This window comes from Sporothrix schenckii (genome assembly GCF_000961545.1).
Source record: "Sporothrix schenckii 1099-18 chromosome Unknown Cont47, whole genome shotgun sequence".
Lineage (NCBI taxonomy): Eukaryota > Fungi > Ascomycota > Sordariomycetes > Ophiostomatales > Ophiostomataceae > Sporothrix > Sporothrix schenckii.
In genome coordinates, this window is record NW_015971148.1 from 4,265,830 (window position 1) to 4,283,401 (window position 17,572).

Here is a 17,572-nt window from a genome sequence, read left to right on the forward strand (position 1 = left end):
TTTTGTAAAAAATCAGAAAATTATGTCAATGTCCTTTATATCTATTTCAAGAAAATTAGAACCGGTGACTTCAATTTATAGTTATCAAACAACAAATAAAAGTCGAAATCTAACTGTATGCATAATATTTTCGCAAATAAAATTTTTAATTGATTTAATTTATTCTTCCTACGCTACTTCAGCTGCGACCCATTGTCGCCGAGCGTGTGTTTGGATTCCCGCCGTTAGCTATGTTCGTTAAGGGTAAAAAGGTAAGGGCAGAAAGTGACTGTCAGAGAGAACCAAAGATGCAAAGAACTCAGCGCCTCTTTCCAGTCCTCGTAGTACGGGACAGGATCTCGTCGGGAAACGAACGCGGGAACGGCAGTCGGCTTCAAAAGCGACGCGCAAGATCGGCAACTGTGAAAAAAATAGAAGAAAACAAAAACACAACGTTAGTCCACATCATCATTGGTCTGGTAGATGTGTCGACTTCTCGTGACATCTTTACGCATGGCCTGTCCGGAGCCAATGAATCCGACTATAAAAGTTAGCATATGCGTCAAACGAGAACAAGGGAGAGTGGTGCGGTGGGAGCGTACCTCGTCCTTGCGGCCCGTCGGGCGTCCGGAACATGCTGTCCTTCTTGCTGCCTGGCTTGCCCGTCTTGCCTTTGCTGCTGAACTCCTGCCACTTGCTCTTGCCGGCCTCGAGCTGCTTCGTGGCCTTGATCTTCTTGAACTTCTTGACGGGCGGCTCCTCGCCGAGCGGCGTGGCATTTGTGGCGGTACTACCGCTTGCTGCGCTGCTACTGTCGCCGTTGTTGTTGACATTGGCTACACTGCCGGATGGCCACTGCTGGTGCTGCTGGTGCTGCTGCTGTTGCCGTTGCGGCGGTTGTGTGTACAGTTGGGGCGATGCGGACGAGACGACACCCTGGCTGAAGCGGTCGATTGCGCGGAATCGGGACGGTGGAGGGATGGCTGTAGATGTCGATGCAGGAACGGGCGGCGCGGCAGCGACCACAGCCGCGGCCGATGGGTGCGACGCCGGTGGTGGAGGTGGAGGTGGCGGTGGCGGCAGACCATGGAGATGTGGAGGCTGTGGCGGCTGGGGTGGTGCCGGTACAGAGGGTGCCGACAAAGAAGAGGGCGGAGGAGGAGGAGGAGGAGGGAGGGGGCGGTGTTGGTGTCGACGTCGACGGCGACAAGGGTGTCGCACTGCTGCCGTCGGCCTTGCGCTTGGTCGCTGCTGACGACGTGGCGCTGCTGCTGCTGTTTGCCGGCGCAAGGGGCCGAATGTCGCGCGCCCGCAGCGTCTCAATCGTGTCGTACGACTTGAACTTAACTGTGTACATGGGCGCCGTCGCCGACCCCGTCACGGACATGATGCGCGCCGGGTAGAATCCCTTATCGCCCGTCACCCAACGCGCCAGGATGCTCTCGTTGACCTTGTACACAACCGGCGCGTCGTCGTGCGTTGCTGCTGACGCTATTGATGTTGTAGTTGTTGCTGCTGCTTCTGCTGCTGTCGCCGATGGTGCTGTGGGTATCTCGGCTGCTGCTGGGGTTGCCGCCTTTTTGCTGTGCTCTGGTTTCAGCTCCGCAATGGACGCGTCGATGATCTCGAGTGCCGACTCCAGCTCGGCCTTGAGCGCGAGAAGCTCATCGTTGCCGGGGTCATCATTCAGCGAGCCGACGACGAGGTCGAGCTATAGGAACGTATGTTAGCTACTGAAGGTCAATGCAGTGTGCGGAAGATAAGATTGCCAGTACCTGTTCCTGGTATTGGCCCCGGTCCTCTTGGAGCTGGGCGAGTTGCGCACTCATCGCGGCGGATGGACGTCGCGGTCGGGGACAAATGTAGGTATATGGCCGCGACCTGTTCTTTTGGTCGGCGTGTCGAGTTATACGAGCTAGAAAGTCAGTTGAATGTTGAACGACGTAAGGCGTATGATGACGGAATGTCGATGTGATTGGGAAGTGGCGATTTTAGCCTGACCTTACATTTCCGGATATAACGATATTCATTTATGCGTTAAACATACTACCGTCGTCACCTCGCATGGTTGTACTGCTCGAGTCCATCGACTCACGAGCTATTTTTTGACAGAATATGACATTTTGTGATGTAAATTTAGGTAACGTTCAAATAAAGATAGGTCTCTCTAAACAAACCTTTCTTTCCATAATTTCCGCCTCTCCCTCCACTTTGAAATCCTGTCGACGCCGTGGCCATGCGTGAATAAATAAAAGAATGATCAAAATAACCTCCGATGAACTTCCGAATTTGGCAAAGGTATCTAAATGTATATAAAATGCAAAGAAACAGTCATGAGAAAGAGAATCATAATCTAAAAAAAATAAAAAAATAGCACGACAACGTATCACTGCTTCTTGCAACTTGATATTTCGCCTAGCTTGGCTATAAGGTTTTTACGCATCGCTTGCTTCTGTTTGGGATTGGCATCGCTGCTGCGCAGGGCGTCGAGCGCCAATCGGATCCCCGCCTCGCATTCAAGGTTGGCACATCCGCCGCTGGCTGGATGAGGCGCATTGCACCGACGGCAGCGTGCAATGGGCGCCATGGACAACTGAACGACCATGTGCCGGGCCATGGCCGGCACTTGCGGCTGTGCAGTCTCGGCGGCCGGCTTCTTGAGCTTCTTGGTCGTTTTGGTTTCAGAGGAGGGCCCAGGTGTGCCTGCTGGGCTACGCGTGGAGGCTTTTTTGGGTAGCGCTGTAGATGTCGGTGCTAGAGGTGGTGTCGCAGAATGAGATTTTGTCGGAGGTCGTGTCGCCGGCGGTGGCGGCAATGATGGTGCCCCGGATGGGATCGGGGATGGTGCTGGTGCTGGTACTGGAACTCGTGCAGGCGCTGGAGCAGGTGCTGGAACAGGTGGAGCAGACGCAACAGACGGAACAGACGGAACAGAAGAAACAGGTGGAACGACAGGAGCAAACGTTTGTATTGACGCCGCGTTGGGTGGTTTCGATGTAGATACAGAGACCTCATGGCGTCTTGGCACTCGTCGGCTGGGGGTGAACAAGGCCGCTACGGCTGTTTCCGCGCTCGGATTTTTTTCGTAGATCTCGGTGAGATAAGCTTCCAGGGACTCTGGCGGACGCCCCGATTCGATCGTCGGGATACTTTGGAGGTCGGTTCGCAGCCATTCTGGCAGCGCATCGTACGCAACGGATGGGCCGCCATTTATCAAGTGCTGCACAATTTTGCGATCGATATTTTGCAAGGCAAGGATGGATCGGGGAATCTTGTTTTGTTGAGCGTAGCGTTCTCGGCGCATGTCCTCCGTGTCGACTTCCTTCAGGGTCGGCGCGCCGGTCGTGCTTCCGTTGTTTCGCTCAATAAATTCGAGCAGCGCCACCGCATGTTTCTCTTTCTTTAAAAGGAGACTGCGCTGCTGCTGTCGGTGGACTTCTTCGAGCACAGCCACTTGTGAAAGTTTGTTTTTTCGCTTTTTGTACAGATGAAGTAGCTTGTTTTGAGATGGTGTCTTTGCCCAGTCGGAGGGAGTAATGGTTGCGCCGTAGGCCGCCGTGGCAGCGAGATGCGGTCCCTGCTTGTCGAGAGCCTCCAGCTGCTTTCGGATTTGATCTTCCTTGTCCCTCCACCACTTTTTTTTACTGTTGAATTTCAGAGAGTCCCGATTTCGAACGTGGTATGGTATGTTGAGATCGTCGGGGCCGTGTGCTATAGTCTTGTCGGCGGCACTGGTATCGGCACTGGCTGCATATTGCTTCTGCTGCTGGGAGGTCCCGGTGGCAGGGAGTGGTGCAGAGCCATTGGCGTTGGAGATTGCGGGGGAATTTATAGCTTGCTGCTGCTGTTGCAGCTGCTGTCGTTGCTGTTGCAGTTGCTGCTGCTGCTGCTGCTGCTGCTGTCCAAGTCCTTGCCGGACAGGGTGTTGTTGCTGCACTTGAAGGTGTTGGATTTGCTGGAGTTGAAGGAGTTGAAGGAGTTGCTGGTCTTGCAGCTTCTTGTTGTGAAAGAATCCTGGCACAAGGGCGGGGTGGTCAGGATTCGCGGGTGCTGGGGCGGCACCGTTGGCAAGGTTGGGAGGGAGGGTAGAGTAGCTGCCTGGGGTAAATGCGCTGCCGGAGACGGGAGGATGGCCTGTTGTTGCTGTAAAACTGCCGTTGGTATATGGTGTGGATTGGGCACCGCCGGGGTAGCCGTTCCATTGATTTCCGGTGGCTTGCTGCTGGGTATGGACTTGGAACGGGGCCGGGCCGGTGATCTGGAAGTTGGCGTTGACAGGGGCGGCTTGGCCAACCATACCGTGGCCCCCATGGGGCCCATGGTGGCCTGTGACCATTGAACGCCAGTCGGATCTGCCTTCTGCAGTTTCTGTGTCTCTGTGTTAGCGGTGGAATTGACGGTGGCAGTGTCATTGACCTTGCTTGAGGTGGTATGTTGCGACGATGCTGGGTCTGATGTGTGCGGCCGCTTTGCAGCTGGCTCTCCAGAAGGCGGCGACTTCGGCCTAGGAACCTTCGCCGTGGCGCTCTTTACAGTGTCCTTATGCGCATCCTTGGGGTCCAGCTTTGGCCCTAATTTACCGGTGGTCGCCACCAGCTGCGCCTGCGTTGCCTTCTTGCGGCCTGTTTTGTCGCCAGTAGGCGTCGCCTGGCTCCCTGTCGTCCCTCTTTCCATCTTCTTCGCCGGCTGTGCCTTGGTCGACGGGGTCGTCTTCATCTTCTGTGAGGGTGGAGGGATGCCTGCCACTTTGGTTGCTGGCTTCTTGGTCTTGGCTGTGATGGCTTTTTGCGGGGATGCTCTATTGGGGGTGGTGTTCTTGGGGGCGTGTTTCTTGGGGATTTGTTTCTTGGGCGTTGCGACCACCTTCGGCGATGCACTCTTTGTACTTCTTGCATTCTTTTTTCGCGTACCTTGAATTTCAGCCGCAGCCTCTGTGGCTGTTAGGTTGGCTGCCATAGACTGGCCACGGCTGCGGCGGCGGCTGCTGCCAGCGCCGCTGCCGTCCTCATCGTCGCTCGAGGACGCATTATCGTTGCCCGAAAATTCGCCGTCGCGGTCGTCCTCGGACTTATCGCCATGGTCGTTTCGTAGCGCGACCTCGTCGCCATCTTCGTTGTAGTGTGGCTGCGTATACTTGATCTTGTTGCGCCGGCGGCCGCCGCGGCCGAGCACTTCACGCTGCATCTCAGCCAGCCGTGCTGCTTCGGCCTCGCGTTCGCTGATGATCTTGTCCCAAACACTTAGTGCGGCTGCATTGGTTGCCTCACCCGCAGTACCGGTCGAGGTAGTCAGCTCAATGTCGTCAGCGAGGGTGCCGGTCTCGTTGGCCCAGACTCGTGCAAACGAGAACTGGGACTCGGCCGTTTGCTCGTCGTCGGTCCGTGTATTTTCGACCTGCGAGCGGTCAAGCAGCTTATCGACGGACGCATCGTCGTAGATAATGCGATTCTGCGTGGCCTCTTCGCTAAACAGAGCCTCAGCACCGTGGCGCAGGATGGACTCGAGGTCGTTGCCGGCGTCGTCCTCCGCGTCCATAGTCTCGATCAGGGCGTGGTCCAGGGCCATCTTGCTGCGTCCTATCTGCATGATTTTCTCTTCGACGCTGTCCTTGGTCATAAATTGGAAACAGAGCACCTTCTTTTTCTGGCCAATACGGTGGGCACGCGAGAAGGCTTGCATGTCCTGGTGCGGGTTGAAGTCCGGATCGAGCACGATGACAGTGTCGGCCGTGGCGAGGTTAATGCCCACACCACCTGCACGGGTCGACAGCAAGAAGGCAAATAGCTCCGAATTGGGGGCGTTGAACGCGTCGATGCGCTTCTGCTTGTCCAAACTCGACAAGGTGCCGTCGAGGCGCATATATGAAAGGCCCGATATGTGCAAAAAGTCTTCAATAATGTCAAGCTGGTTGAGGAACTGACTGAAAATGAGCACACGGTGGCCGCGCTCTTTTAGCTTGGGCAGCATGATCTTGAGAAGCAGCAGTTTGGCCGACGCCTCGATGAGGTTGCGGTGCATTTGCTCTATGTCAACGTTCTTGTCTTCAATGGCCTGGCTGTATACAAAGGGGTGGCACAAACACTTGCGCAGCTGCATAAGAATGTTGTTGAGACTGCCGCGCTCTGTTGCCTTGACCTGGCCCTTGGAGAAGATGGAGCGGATCAATTCCGGGTTTTTGGCCATGATGGACTTGCAAAGCTTCTCCTGCACGACGGTCATGGACACGGGAACAATGATTTGGGCCATGGGGGGTAGAAACTTGAGGACTTCTGCTTTGGTGCGGCGTAAAAAGTACGGGCGAATGAGCTTGTGAAGCTCCGGAAGATTCTCAGCAGTGATCGTGCCATACATCTTGTCGAGCTCCGTCGCATTGTTGGCGCTGTCGATGAACTGGAGCAGGTTAAACAGCTCCCGCTTGTTGTTCTGGAGCGGCGTGCCAGTCAACAACAGCCGGAAGCCAATGCGCATCGCCCTCAGGGCCAGATAGAGCAAGTTTTGGTCGTTTTTGAGGCGCTGGCCCTCGTCCACGATGAGGCCCGCCCAGTGCGTTTTGTGGAAGAGGCGGCGGGTGTTGTCGTCCTGCGCCGAATCATAGGACATGATGACGACGTGGGCGTGCATGGTCTGTGTGCCATCTGGAAACAGCTCATATTTGTAGGCCATCGACTGCGAGACGCGGCCGCCGTGGTAGCTGACGACGCGTAGGTCGGGCGCCCAATTCTTGATCTCGCGACGCCAATTGCCACATGTCGAGTTGGGCACAACAACGAGGAACGGCCAGCAGCGCGGCGTCTCGAGAATCAGCGTGGCAAGCAGGGCGATGACCTGCACAGTCTTGCCGAGGCCCATCTCGTCGGCGAGGACGACGCTCTTGCCCTTGTAGTAGTTGAGGAGCAGCCAGTTGAGACCCTCCATTTGGTACGGCATCAATTTGCCACGGCGTAGGACGGCGGGCTGCTGGGAGATGACTTCAAACTTCTTGCTGGCGGTAAAGTCCTTAACTCTTTGGCGCATCGCGTACTGGGAGTCGTTCTTGAAATGTTTGCCGTTCAGGTACTCGTCGTAGGCCGAGACAAACGTCGTCCAGCGGCGGCCAGAGTCAGGCGGTGGCGGCTCGTCCCACACGGCGGCATCGTAGCCAAGACCCTGGAACTTGACCAGGATCTGTTCCACGTCGCCAATGCGGGCGAGGCCATCCTCTTTGGAGGTCGACGGGCCGTTGCGGTTGTAGCGCACCATGAGGATGATATCGGCAAGCAGATATTCCTCGGGGATGGCGTCCTTGGCCTCGAAGATGGGCGGCACGCCAGCCTCGCCGTTCTTCCGGCCGAACGTCTGGCGCATGCGGCTGTGGCAAGCACCCCAGACCCAGGCGCCCGGCCGCCACTCGCAGTGGTCGTGTGACTTGCTCTCCCACTTGATTAAGTACTCCTTGTCGTCCTCCTTGACGTTGTTGTAGTCCAGGCCGGTCTGATCGCCGTCGCGCTGGATCGGACGCCAGGCAATCAATCCCTCAATCTTGTTTGTCATGTCCAGACACTCGCGACATTTCCCGTCAATGAGATACTCTTCCAGCCGCTCCTTGCGAATGTTGGCATCGTCAGCGTCCGTCCAGCTGGCTGAAGGGGGCGGCAAGTGCTCGTAGTGGAAACCTCGGCGGCACTCTGTGCAGCGGAAGAGTACGTTTTCGGCATTGTTGACGAGATTTTGTGCCACAGGTGTGATAGGATCCACGCCATCATTCTCGAGACGGAGCTTCTCTTCCTGCTTGGCGGATAGTTTCTGGGAAAAGGGCGCGCAAGCAGGGCCCGTCTTGGAGCACACCTGACACGTATCATGGCGGGGGCTGTTGGCGTCCTTGACTTTGGCCTGACCGATACAGAAGCGGCATTGAAGAACGAAGCTGTCTGGAGCCACCTTGGTAACAGCGTGGTCACGCGTTCGGCGGAGGCCAATACACTGCTTGTGGAAAGCGAGAGAGCAGCCCTGGCAGTAGATCATGATGCCCTTGTTGGGCGTGTTGGACGGGCTGCCACACGAGTTGCAGATCTGCATGTGCGCGTCCTTGAACGCGGAGTGCCCGTCCAGGGGAACAAAGACCTCCTTGACGTTGATGATCTTGGGTTGTGCGGGGACACGGTCATCGTCGACGAGGAACGACTCGTCATCATAGTTGGTAGGGTCAACCATGCTCCGCTTGTTTCTTGTGGTACGAGACGACCGGCGGGCGCTCTCAAATTCGATCGATCCGTCACGGGTGGAGCGGATCTTGTCTCTATCTGGGATGATTTGGCGTCGCCGGCCACGACCGCGCTTGCGAGGGGGCTGAAGATCGGACTGGATAGTGGGGATGAAGTCGGCATCGTCTTCACCACCAAGCTCGTCTGCCTCGTCGTCCTGCATGGGTGTACGCGTCTCGGAGTTGAACGCCCGAGTACGTAGACGCCGGCCATCGCCTGCCTCGTCGCTGTGGTCATCATTGGCTGCGGTGACAAGGCGCGAGCTATACCTAATGCCGGTCCGACCAGTGTCGCCGAGAAGACGTAGACGGCGGCGCTGCATGTTGAGAAAATTGTGAGACTCGATGCTGTCCTCCTCCATATCCAGGTCTATCATATCGTCATCCTCGTCGTCATCGATAGCAAAGTCACAATGACTGCCGAGGCTGACGCCACGGCTGGCGTTGAAGCTCATGTCGTTCAAGTCCGACATAAGACGGCGCCGTTTGAAACCGCTCCCTGCAGACGAGAGCTCATCTACGTCCTCGAGTTCTTTCCGCTTGAACTTGTGTAATGCTTTGCTACCGTTAGGAAGGTCGTAAATTTCTTTTTCGTAAAACTAGACGGTCCTGTTAGTTGAATTAAACTTTACAAAAAAAAAAAAAAAAAAACCCAACAAAAGCGACTGTGTGGATTGGGCTGGTGCAGTGGTCAAATGACCGAGATAGCGAAGAAAACAAAGGAAACCACGACGTTCTGTACGGACAGCCTGAATGCTTGCTTCGCTCACTTTCCAACTGAAGATGGTCTTAACCACACATGACAAGAGATAATGGCTGTGTGAATAGTACAAGGTTTTGTGGGATGGAAAAGGAAGATGAGAGACTGAAAGTAGGAGGTAGAGGTCTTGGGAGAGAGGAGTTGAAAAGTGAATACAACCCAATACAATAAATATGGGACTTGAGTCTTATGACGTTTTGGGAGTCGTGAAGGTAGAGTGAGAGTTAAGGGAAGGGGCCGTGAAGGCAAGCATGAATGTGGTTTGAGATCAGATCAAAGTGAATGTGAAAACGGGCCGGGTAAAAAAAAAGTACCATCTGATCATGGCACAAGCACTTGCGCCGACAAGGGTGGCATGAATGCGAGAACAACTGATCACGGCACAACTTACCTCGAAGCGCCTACCATCGTCATACTCGATTTCGTAACGGCTTCGTCCGCGCACGCGTGCAATGACCCGATAGACATAGTCGCTCGGCGCGCAGACCTCGTACTCTGCATGGCGGGATTCTGGTAAGGGTTCGACGACGACTTCGAGGCGGCTCCCATTGCCGGGCATAATCAGGCCGGCATCTATGGCATGCTCACCGGTACCGTTGTCGTTAGCATGGTCGTTGTTGACCTCGCCCATGGAGCAGTCCTGTTCGTCAACATCGTCTTCGTCTTCGTCTTCGTCATTTTCATTTTGGTACTCGTCGTCGTCGTCGTCGTCGAGGTTGCGGCGACGATCCAGCATGCTGTCATCTATGTGGTTTGCGAACTGGTCGGACGTGAGGATGGGATGTTGCCGATCGTCTGCGTATTTGCCGTCCTTGGCGTGCGAGTTGTCGTAGGCACCCTCCGTGCTAGGAAAGACGTCACCGGGACCATCGGATAATTCGACCTGGCGTGGAGCTATATCCGAGGCGACTACTGGTAGAGGTGAGTCCTCGTTTGCAAGGTCCCCCGTGCCGTCGTCGCCTTTCTCTACCGTGGCAGGTGGTATATCTTGGATGTCCTCGCTGTTGCCAAACACATCGTCGATAATCTGCTCGTCACCGTCGCTGCTGTCTGCCTCAGGCTCAGGGGTAACATCGTCGTCATTTCCAACGCTACTGCTGTCGGCAGCGTCGTCCTCGTCATCACTGTCTGCTTCTTTCGCATCGTCCGCGCCGATCTCGGGAGGTGGTATTGGTGGAGGGTCGAACTGTGCTTGTGGCGCGGCGCTGTCGCCATGGTTCTCGCCTTCCTCTTCCCCGCCTCCGTCATTGCCGTCTCCGTCCTCGCCGTTGCCGTGCTCCTCATTGGCGTTTTCGCTGGGGTCCACCGCGTCCTCGAGGCTGCCGCTGGCCCCCTCCACGCCTGCACCTTCGCCATCAAAGTCGAGGACGTCGCCCCAGAGGGTTGCGGGGTCGATTGTGGGCACATTCGTCTCAAAGAAGTTGTCGACATCCATGCCAAAGGTTCCGTCTATACCGTCACCACCCACAGGGAGGTGGTCGTCCGCAAGAGTGCCATCACCTCCGTTCCCGCCGCTAAAGAGTGCGAACGGGTCGTCATCGTCGTCATCGTCGCCGAAGCCGCTCATGGTATCGTCATTTCCGGGAGAAGTGGTGTTTGCCGTCAAGAAGGGAAGCTTGATTTGAGCCAGAGGAGCTAGAGGAGGACCAAGGGGGTCAGCAGTCGTCCACAAAAAGCATCCTAAGTTGCATGAGACGAGCCCAGCATGACGCGCCTGAGCGCAAGGGAGCAGCATACCAAGGGCGCATTGTACATAAAGACGCCTGCTTGAGGCTCTTTGTTGACGTGTGAGGGCGGAGGAGTGTGTTGAAAGTGTAGATCCTTTGGTAGTCGACACTAGCGAGTCGTAGTTTCCTTTTTCCGTTCTGTGTCAAACGCGGAGACGTTGATTTGGGAAGGCGCATTGGACGAACGACGCGAAGCGCTGTTGAGTCTGTGGATAGAGCGGAATGCACTATTCAACCGTGAAGTACAGTGAATTTATTACCCAACTAGGCACGCTAGGGTAGCAGGTTAAGGAGGGGCCACCCTGTTCACGCAATTCTTCGGTCACTCTTTCCCCACGATAAGTTTGCGACGCGTTGGGCGCGATAAGCGATAAGCAAGTGTCTCCACTATAATTTAGGAAACTCTTCAGTGGACGACAACAATTCTCTGTTGTATTCTTTTGTGCTCCATATTTTGTACACAATCCCTTTCCTATATCTGCACTGCCCTCCACACAATGCAATGCCTCCCTTGACGACATCGCCTGCGGTGACCGCCCTGCTGGCGCCTCTCCTTGTCTCGAACCATGCACTGCGCATTTTGGGCCGTCGACAACAACAGCAGCTGGCCTTGAACTTGTCCCGCCATGCCGTCTTTTCGCGCCATTCGTCCATGTCGGCGATCGTCCGGGGTCTGCGCCGCTCGTTCCGGGACCCCGACGGCAAGCGGCCGCCCGGCTACAACCCCGAAGTGGCGGCGCATGTCAGGCAGCGGCGGCAAGAGCGCGAGGCTGCCGAAGTGCCGAAGTACAAGCTCTTCCGGGGCAAGAAGGATGTTACGAAGCCACCCATTCCCAAGGCCAAGACGCGGCGAGCGCGGTTTTTTGATCCGGACGACGAGTACGGTAAGAAGAGTCTTGTGTACCAGGCCAAGACGGGCAAGCTGGAGGTGGAAGTGAAGTCTCTTGCGAGGCAAAGGGCGCGTGACAAAGGAGAGGAGGAGTACGAAGAGAGGGATCGGCGGTCATTCCGGAGGGATGATGGTGGGCGCCGCCGCCGAGATAGAAGAGACAACGACTTTGACAACGACTTCGAATCGCGGTCGAGGTCAGGACGGACAAGTGGTGTGTCTTTTGGCGGCCGCGATGGTCCGAGATCCAGACAGGGCGTGACTGGACGACGTGACCGTGACCGGAGAGGCGATCGTGACGAGCGCCGGTCATATGACCGTGATCATGCTCCCGAGAGACGTGACCGCAGCTTTGAACGACGATTCGACACAAGATCCGACACGCGATCCGAGCGCCGCTTTGGCCGTGATCAGCGCGAGGACTACGATGAGGAGAGGAGCCATAACCGGGATGATAGACAAGACAACGGCTTTGACATTGGGCGTGATAGCAGACCTCGTGATTCTCCTGCTTCTACGCCGGTCCCTCTTTCGATCCCCTACACAACGGCTGCGTCGCAGTTCCTGTACGGCCGCTCGGTGGTCGAAGCAGCACTGCGCGCCGGACGGCGCCGGCTCTACAAGCTCTACGTGTACGGCGGTTCACACCGCGGCACCAATGCCAGAGGCACGCCGCAGGACCAGGGCGTCGGCAAAGTGATTGAGCGGCTCGCCAAGGGCCGCGGTGTCAGCGTGCAAATCGTCGACGAGCGCTGGCAGCGGCTGCTGGACAAGATGAGCAAGGGCCGGCCGCACAACGGCTACGTGCTGGAGGCGTCGCCGCTACCGCAGCCACCAGTGACGGCGCTTGGAAAGTACACCGATGGGACGGCTCCTGCAACTACGGATGACGTGGCCTCCTCCCCCTTGACAAAAGGCGCTGGCTTCTCTGCCGAGATGGGCTACCAGTCGCGCGAAGAGGCGAACGTCAACGGGACAGCGGTGTTTGTGGCTGTCGATGCGGCGACGGCGCGCTACCACCACCCACTGGTGCTGCTGCTCGACCAGGTGCTGGACCCGGGAAACCTGGGCGCGATCCTGCGGTCGGCGAGCTTTTTGGGCGTCAGTGCCGTGGCCGTATCGAAGCACAGCTCAGCGACGCTGACGTCGGTGGCGCTGAAGGCGTCGGCGGGTGCGGCTGAGGCGCTGTCACTGTTCTCTGTTGAGACGCCAGCGACGTTTTTGGCGGAGTCGCGCAAGGCGGGCTGGAAGGTGTATGCAGCCGTGCCGCCGCCCGAGGGCTACATGACGCGCGGCCTCCACGCCAAAATGCCCGTGCTGGACCTGGATGGCCTCGAAGCGGCGGACCCGCTGCAGACAGAACCCATCATCCTGGTGATGGGCAGTGAGGGCGAGGGTCTGCCGCGGGCGATCCGGCGCGAGGCGGACGTGGAGGTCAGCATTGCCAACCGGTCGGGCACCAAGGTGGTGGACAGCCTGAACGTCAGCGTGGCGACGGGTCTGCTGTGTGCGTCGTTGCTCAAGGGCTCGACGCGGGCTGTTGCCAACGCCGGTACTGATCATGAGGCTGCCTTTGAAGCAGCTCTGAAAGACGAGGCCACACCCGCAGAGTCTGCCAACGATGAGAAGCCGGAGGGGACCAAATCGCGTGACGAGCTGGGCATCTTCTAAGGTGTCTCAAGAAACAATCAAAAAATTTAAAAACGTGTACGATAGGATATGTACGACAGGATATGTACGACTAGACAAAGCGGAGCGTTTTGTATAGTTAATACGTTAATACCCCTCGCATCCAAGGGCATAGGACCGCATTTTGGAAAGGAAAATACAACGACTCATCTTCATCTTCATGTGTTCACAACCAGGCAGTCAGACAAACCCCGAAAGCTGCAGGCTCGTGTCGTAAAAACGTGGTGTAAGTGGTGGAAGGCAGCCTTTTCGTAGACGCCCTTTCCCTGGAGCGTGGCACAAATGAGGTAGAGTGCCGGTGGTGAGACAAAAGGCGGGCCGTAGCGATCAAGCGCTATGAATATAGGGCACAATAGTGCGAAATAGGGCCCTTTGGATGGAATGGCTGCCCGTCGCGCATTCCACAAAAGCACGTCGAGTCCAATGTCTATCATTGCGGAGATGATTTAAAATCGAATAGCATAGACAGATTGAATAATATCCATGAGTGCCATGCAATTGTATCCTTTTCCAGCCTTTCAGGCAGCCTTCTGAATTCAGGCAGCCTTCTGAATACTCTGAGAGGCTGACAGCGCTGCAGCCTCCTATTGGCTGACCAGCCTTAGCTGAATCGTTCTTTCGCACTTTCCCCGACCGCCCGATCCAGCGCCTCCACATTTCGACCCAAACGAGCTGTTGCTGTGGTTATTGGGCAGCCCACTTTTCGCGCTTGTGAACAATCGTCATTGTCTTATTTACATCCTCCTGGGAGAGAGACCCTTTTCCTCGTGGACGTTTGGCATTGCATGTGCGACCGACAGTGGGTACAGACCTTCAACGGCTTTTCTGCATTCCTCACATTTGCAATCTCTCTTTGATCTATCCATTTCATCGCATTGCCAGACAGTGCGACAGCCGACGAATCATCACCAAATTGGCAAACAAGTCAACAACAGACCGCAACGAAAAACGACCACATTTCCTCCAAAAACTTCCACTCCCACCATGCGCATCCACAGGGCGCTCCCGCCCTTGTTGCTTCTTGCTGTTGCAGAAGCCAAAGATGTCCACGAACTTCCGTCACAGCCGCACCAGCAGCAGCAGCAGCGACAAATCATCCCCTTGGCCGTCCGCAAGATGAGCCTCGACGAAGGCGAAAAGTTCTTCCCTGAGCAATACTATGGCTTCGACGGCGGCGACGACAGCAGATTTGGCGCGGTACACAGTAGGACGGATGGCCTCGGCCGCTCTCTGGCCGTCCTCTTTTCGTTTGGCCGGCGGTCAGTGTCCATTGCGACGGAACCCGAGACAATCGAGGCGCGGTCCGACGATGGGCGGTGGCCCGTCGTCTCGAGGAGGACACCTGACGAGAGAAGCATAGAAAACCCAGAAGGCGACAGCACAGATATTGGAGCGGTGCCTCCCCCGACAAATATGTCCGAAGCGACGTACACCGCTCGCCTCTTCCCGCAAGCTTACCTACCGGCCTTCCCCGTCCACCAAGCCATCGACGACGACAGCCAACGGCAAAGCTCGATCACAGACAGCGCGAACCCGGCCGTCGAGCTCGTCCGCCGAGCGGCCGATGCGCTCGCCCGTCTCCAGCGCCGCCAATGGGGCTGTCCCACGGGCACCTCTAGTTGTGAGAGCATTGGTTACCCCTACAGCTGCTGCACCGACAACGAGACGTGCTACAAAGTGACCGACACAGGCCTGGGCCCCGTTGGTTGTTGTCCTGCGGGCGAAACATGCGGTGGTGCTGTGTCCGACTGCAAGTCGGACAGCACAGCATGTCCCAAGAGCTTGGGTGGCGGGTGCTGCATTGCGGGCTATGTGTGCCAGGGCGTGGGCTGTGTCAAAAGCAGCAGTGCTGGCGCAAGCACGGCGGCAAGCACGGCGGCGAGCACGAGCGCGAGCGCGAGCTCGAGCACTCCTACATCGTCGACGTCGGTGACCACGACCAGTTCACCAGCGTCCTCCAGTACCACTTCCTCGACAGCCTCCACGACATCCGGCGGCAACCCGCCTGTCAAGCAGACGCTGACCACGACGGCCTCGGGTCTGCCGGCTGGCTACTGCCCCACGGGTTACTATGCATGTGTGGCGTCGGCTGGTGGTGGCTGCTGCCAGACAGGCCGGAACTGCGAGACCACGAGCTGCCCACCCGCGCCAGCCACGACGACAATTGTGAACACAAATGGCGTTACGGTCGTCGTGCCCCAAACCGCCGCCGAGGCCGTGACGACATCCTCGGCAACATGTGCGTCCGGCTGGTTCCTGTGCGGTGCCAATGCAGGCCCCGTGGCTGGCTGCTGTCCGAGCGGCTATGCCTGTGGTACGGCAAGCTGCTCATTGACAGGCGCCTCGGCGACGACGGTGCAGAAGGAGCTGCCGACGGCTGGCGATGGCAGCAGCACAAGCAGTGGTGTCCAGTCAATAGCCGGTATCTGGTGGCTGGCTGTGGCTGTGGCGTCAATACCACCACTGCTATTGTTATAAGCCAACTGCGTGTTTTCGCTTTATGTTCTTTTACGATTTAAGCATTGTATAATTGTGCATTCGGTGTTTATTTAGAGCGTGCGCTTGGGATTTGTTTCGGGTGGCCATGACATATGGGCGGTGCAGGGCGTTTAACGGCGTATTTATATACAATTTTATGTCTTTTTCTTCAACTATGACCTTCTTTTCCTTCTTTTTTTGTTCGTTCTCAAACAGTCCAAAACGAATTCACCCGAATGTCAGCCTGGTGTCCACAAAGACGCCCACCAGCCAGCCTCTCGTTTTGTCAAGCCGGCCTCACATGCAGGCTAAAGTTTCTCCGCCCTTTACCTCCATTTCCTTTTTCCCGGAGGACGGCTGAGGCAAATAGAGTAGGATGGGCTCAACAGGTTGTGGGTGTTGACATGTCGTCTGTTGTGCTTTATACCAAACGTTACCGAGAGAAGAGGCCACCACAGGCGAGATGAAGATTGATGGCACGGCAAAACGAGGGTGTGTTCGGTGAGGCAGCAGTATGACGAACTCACCGCACAATATGGGCCGTTCTACGGGGTGCAGATGTACCAAAGCATCACCAAGAAGAACAGACAAACGTGTCTCTCTGCCCGACTACACACCACTTTTGAATTTCCTTTATTTCCCTTACTGGTCTTTTCACATGGAGGATGTGCATATTTCGCTTATCGGACGTGGCTGGTGCGCAAGAAAATAATGAAAATAAGAGAAGCAGTGGATGTCGACCAGCGCCAGGTGATATCCACGACCGACATTCCCCATCCCCGTACACGCGGGTCAAGGCTAAATTGTAAAGATGAGACCTTACAACACACGTTATGAGCCTTTATATGTGTCTTGGTATGTGTTTATGTCTGTGTCTGTACCAGTGCCAATGCCAGCGTCTGTGTCGCGTTTCATTCTTTTTTCGCCCTATTCCCCGTCAGTTTACCTTTTGACTTTCCGATTTTCCGATGGAAGGCCCTGTTTCTTCGTCTCCCAGCGCCGATCTGCACCACACGTGGAAACAAGTAAACAAGTCGGTCAAAGAAACACGATAAAACGGATACACCCGGAAGTCGCCATGTCACACCCTCTCACACTCAAATATGTGACCTTGTGTCTTATCTACTCCAGCAATCGCTATAGTCTACTCGTTCTGGGCAGTGCGTAAAATATAGAGTGTCCTCTACGATAACATGCTTCTTTGAGAGTGTCAGTATGCCGCAGCCCCATTTCATAGTTTCGTGTCCTCGTTTCTCTTCGCTGGCTGCTCGCTTTTCTGGCTCCATTGCATCCCGTTCTGAATCTAGACTCTCTGTCAATTTGCCTCTCGTCCAAGATCTACCTTTCTGAATGGCCACTCGGTGTGACCAGTTGTTGAGAAACAAGAAACCCTCGAGGCGGGCCTGATATGATATTCTCCACCCTGTTACGCTGCCTCTCGGCCTTTACCATCGTCCACTGGCTCCTCTCCCCTCTCCCCATGTCCCTATATAGCCACTTCACGATGTTTACATGGACTGGCCTTGGCCTTTTGCGTCCAGATTTCACTCCATCCCGTCGTCCTGGGCGTCTTTTCCTTCTCACATTGCGTCCGAGCCCAGGTTTTCTTTACTATACTGGCCCTCCCACCTTGTCCTGCTTACTCTCCGGCCTCTTCTGACTCTCCATCCTGCTAATCCTATCGTGAACTCACCGACTCTCCCGACCGACATTCCCGTTCTCTTGGCATTCTGTGCCTCCATTTGCCCTCCTCATCAAATTTATCCTGTCTGCATATCCTTTTCCCCTCTCCCTTCCCCTTTAAATTTTGT

General features: G+C 56.0%; 4 protein-coding genes across 4 annotated transcripts; 2 read left to right on the top strand and 2 right to left on the bottom strand.

Moving 5' to 3' along the window:
• Positions 1-434: 434 nt before the first annotated feature.
• Positions 435-1,808, bottom strand: SPSK_04295 (uncharacterized protein; the record flags this gene model as incomplete). The annotated part of the gene is made up of 4 exons (XM_016731106.1): positions 435-520; positions 582-962; positions 985-1,690; positions 1,755-1,808. The coding sequence occupies 4 exons, from the start codon at positions 1,806-1,808 to the stop codon at positions 435-437; spliced, it is 1,227 nt and encodes a 408-aa protein (XP_016585886.1).
• Positions 1,809-2,365: 557 nt separating this feature from the next.
• SPSK_03838 (chromatin remodeling complex subunit) lies at positions 2,366-10,545 on the bottom strand (the record flags this gene model as incomplete). The annotated part of the gene is made up of 3 exons (XM_016730653.1): positions 2,366-4,237; positions 4,279-8,817; positions 9,370-10,545. 3 exons carry the CDS (start codon positions 10,543-10,545, stop codon positions 2,366-2,368), a joined length of 7,587 nt encoding a protein of 2,528 aa, XP_016585887.1.
• Positions 10,546-11,207: 662 nt separating this feature from the next.
• On the top strand, positions 11,208-13,265 carry SPSK_04069 (21S rRNA (GM2251-2'-O)-methyltransferase; the record flags this gene model as incomplete). The annotated part of the gene is made up of 1 exon (XM_016730880.1): positions 11,208-13,265. One exon carries the CDS (start codon positions 11,208-11,210, stop codon positions 13,263-13,265), a length of 2,058 nt encoding a protein of 685 aa, XP_016585888.1.
• A 1,002-nt stretch (positions 13,266-14,267) lies between these two features.
• SPSK_04255 (GPI anchored protein) lies at positions 14,268-15,761 on the top strand (the record flags this gene model as incomplete). The annotated part of the gene is made up of 1 exon (XM_016731066.1): positions 14,268-15,761. One exon carries the CDS (start codon positions 14,268-14,270, stop codon positions 15,759-15,761), a length of 1,494 nt encoding a protein of 497 aa, XP_016585889.1.
• Positions 15,762-17,572: the final 1,811 nt, after the last annotated feature.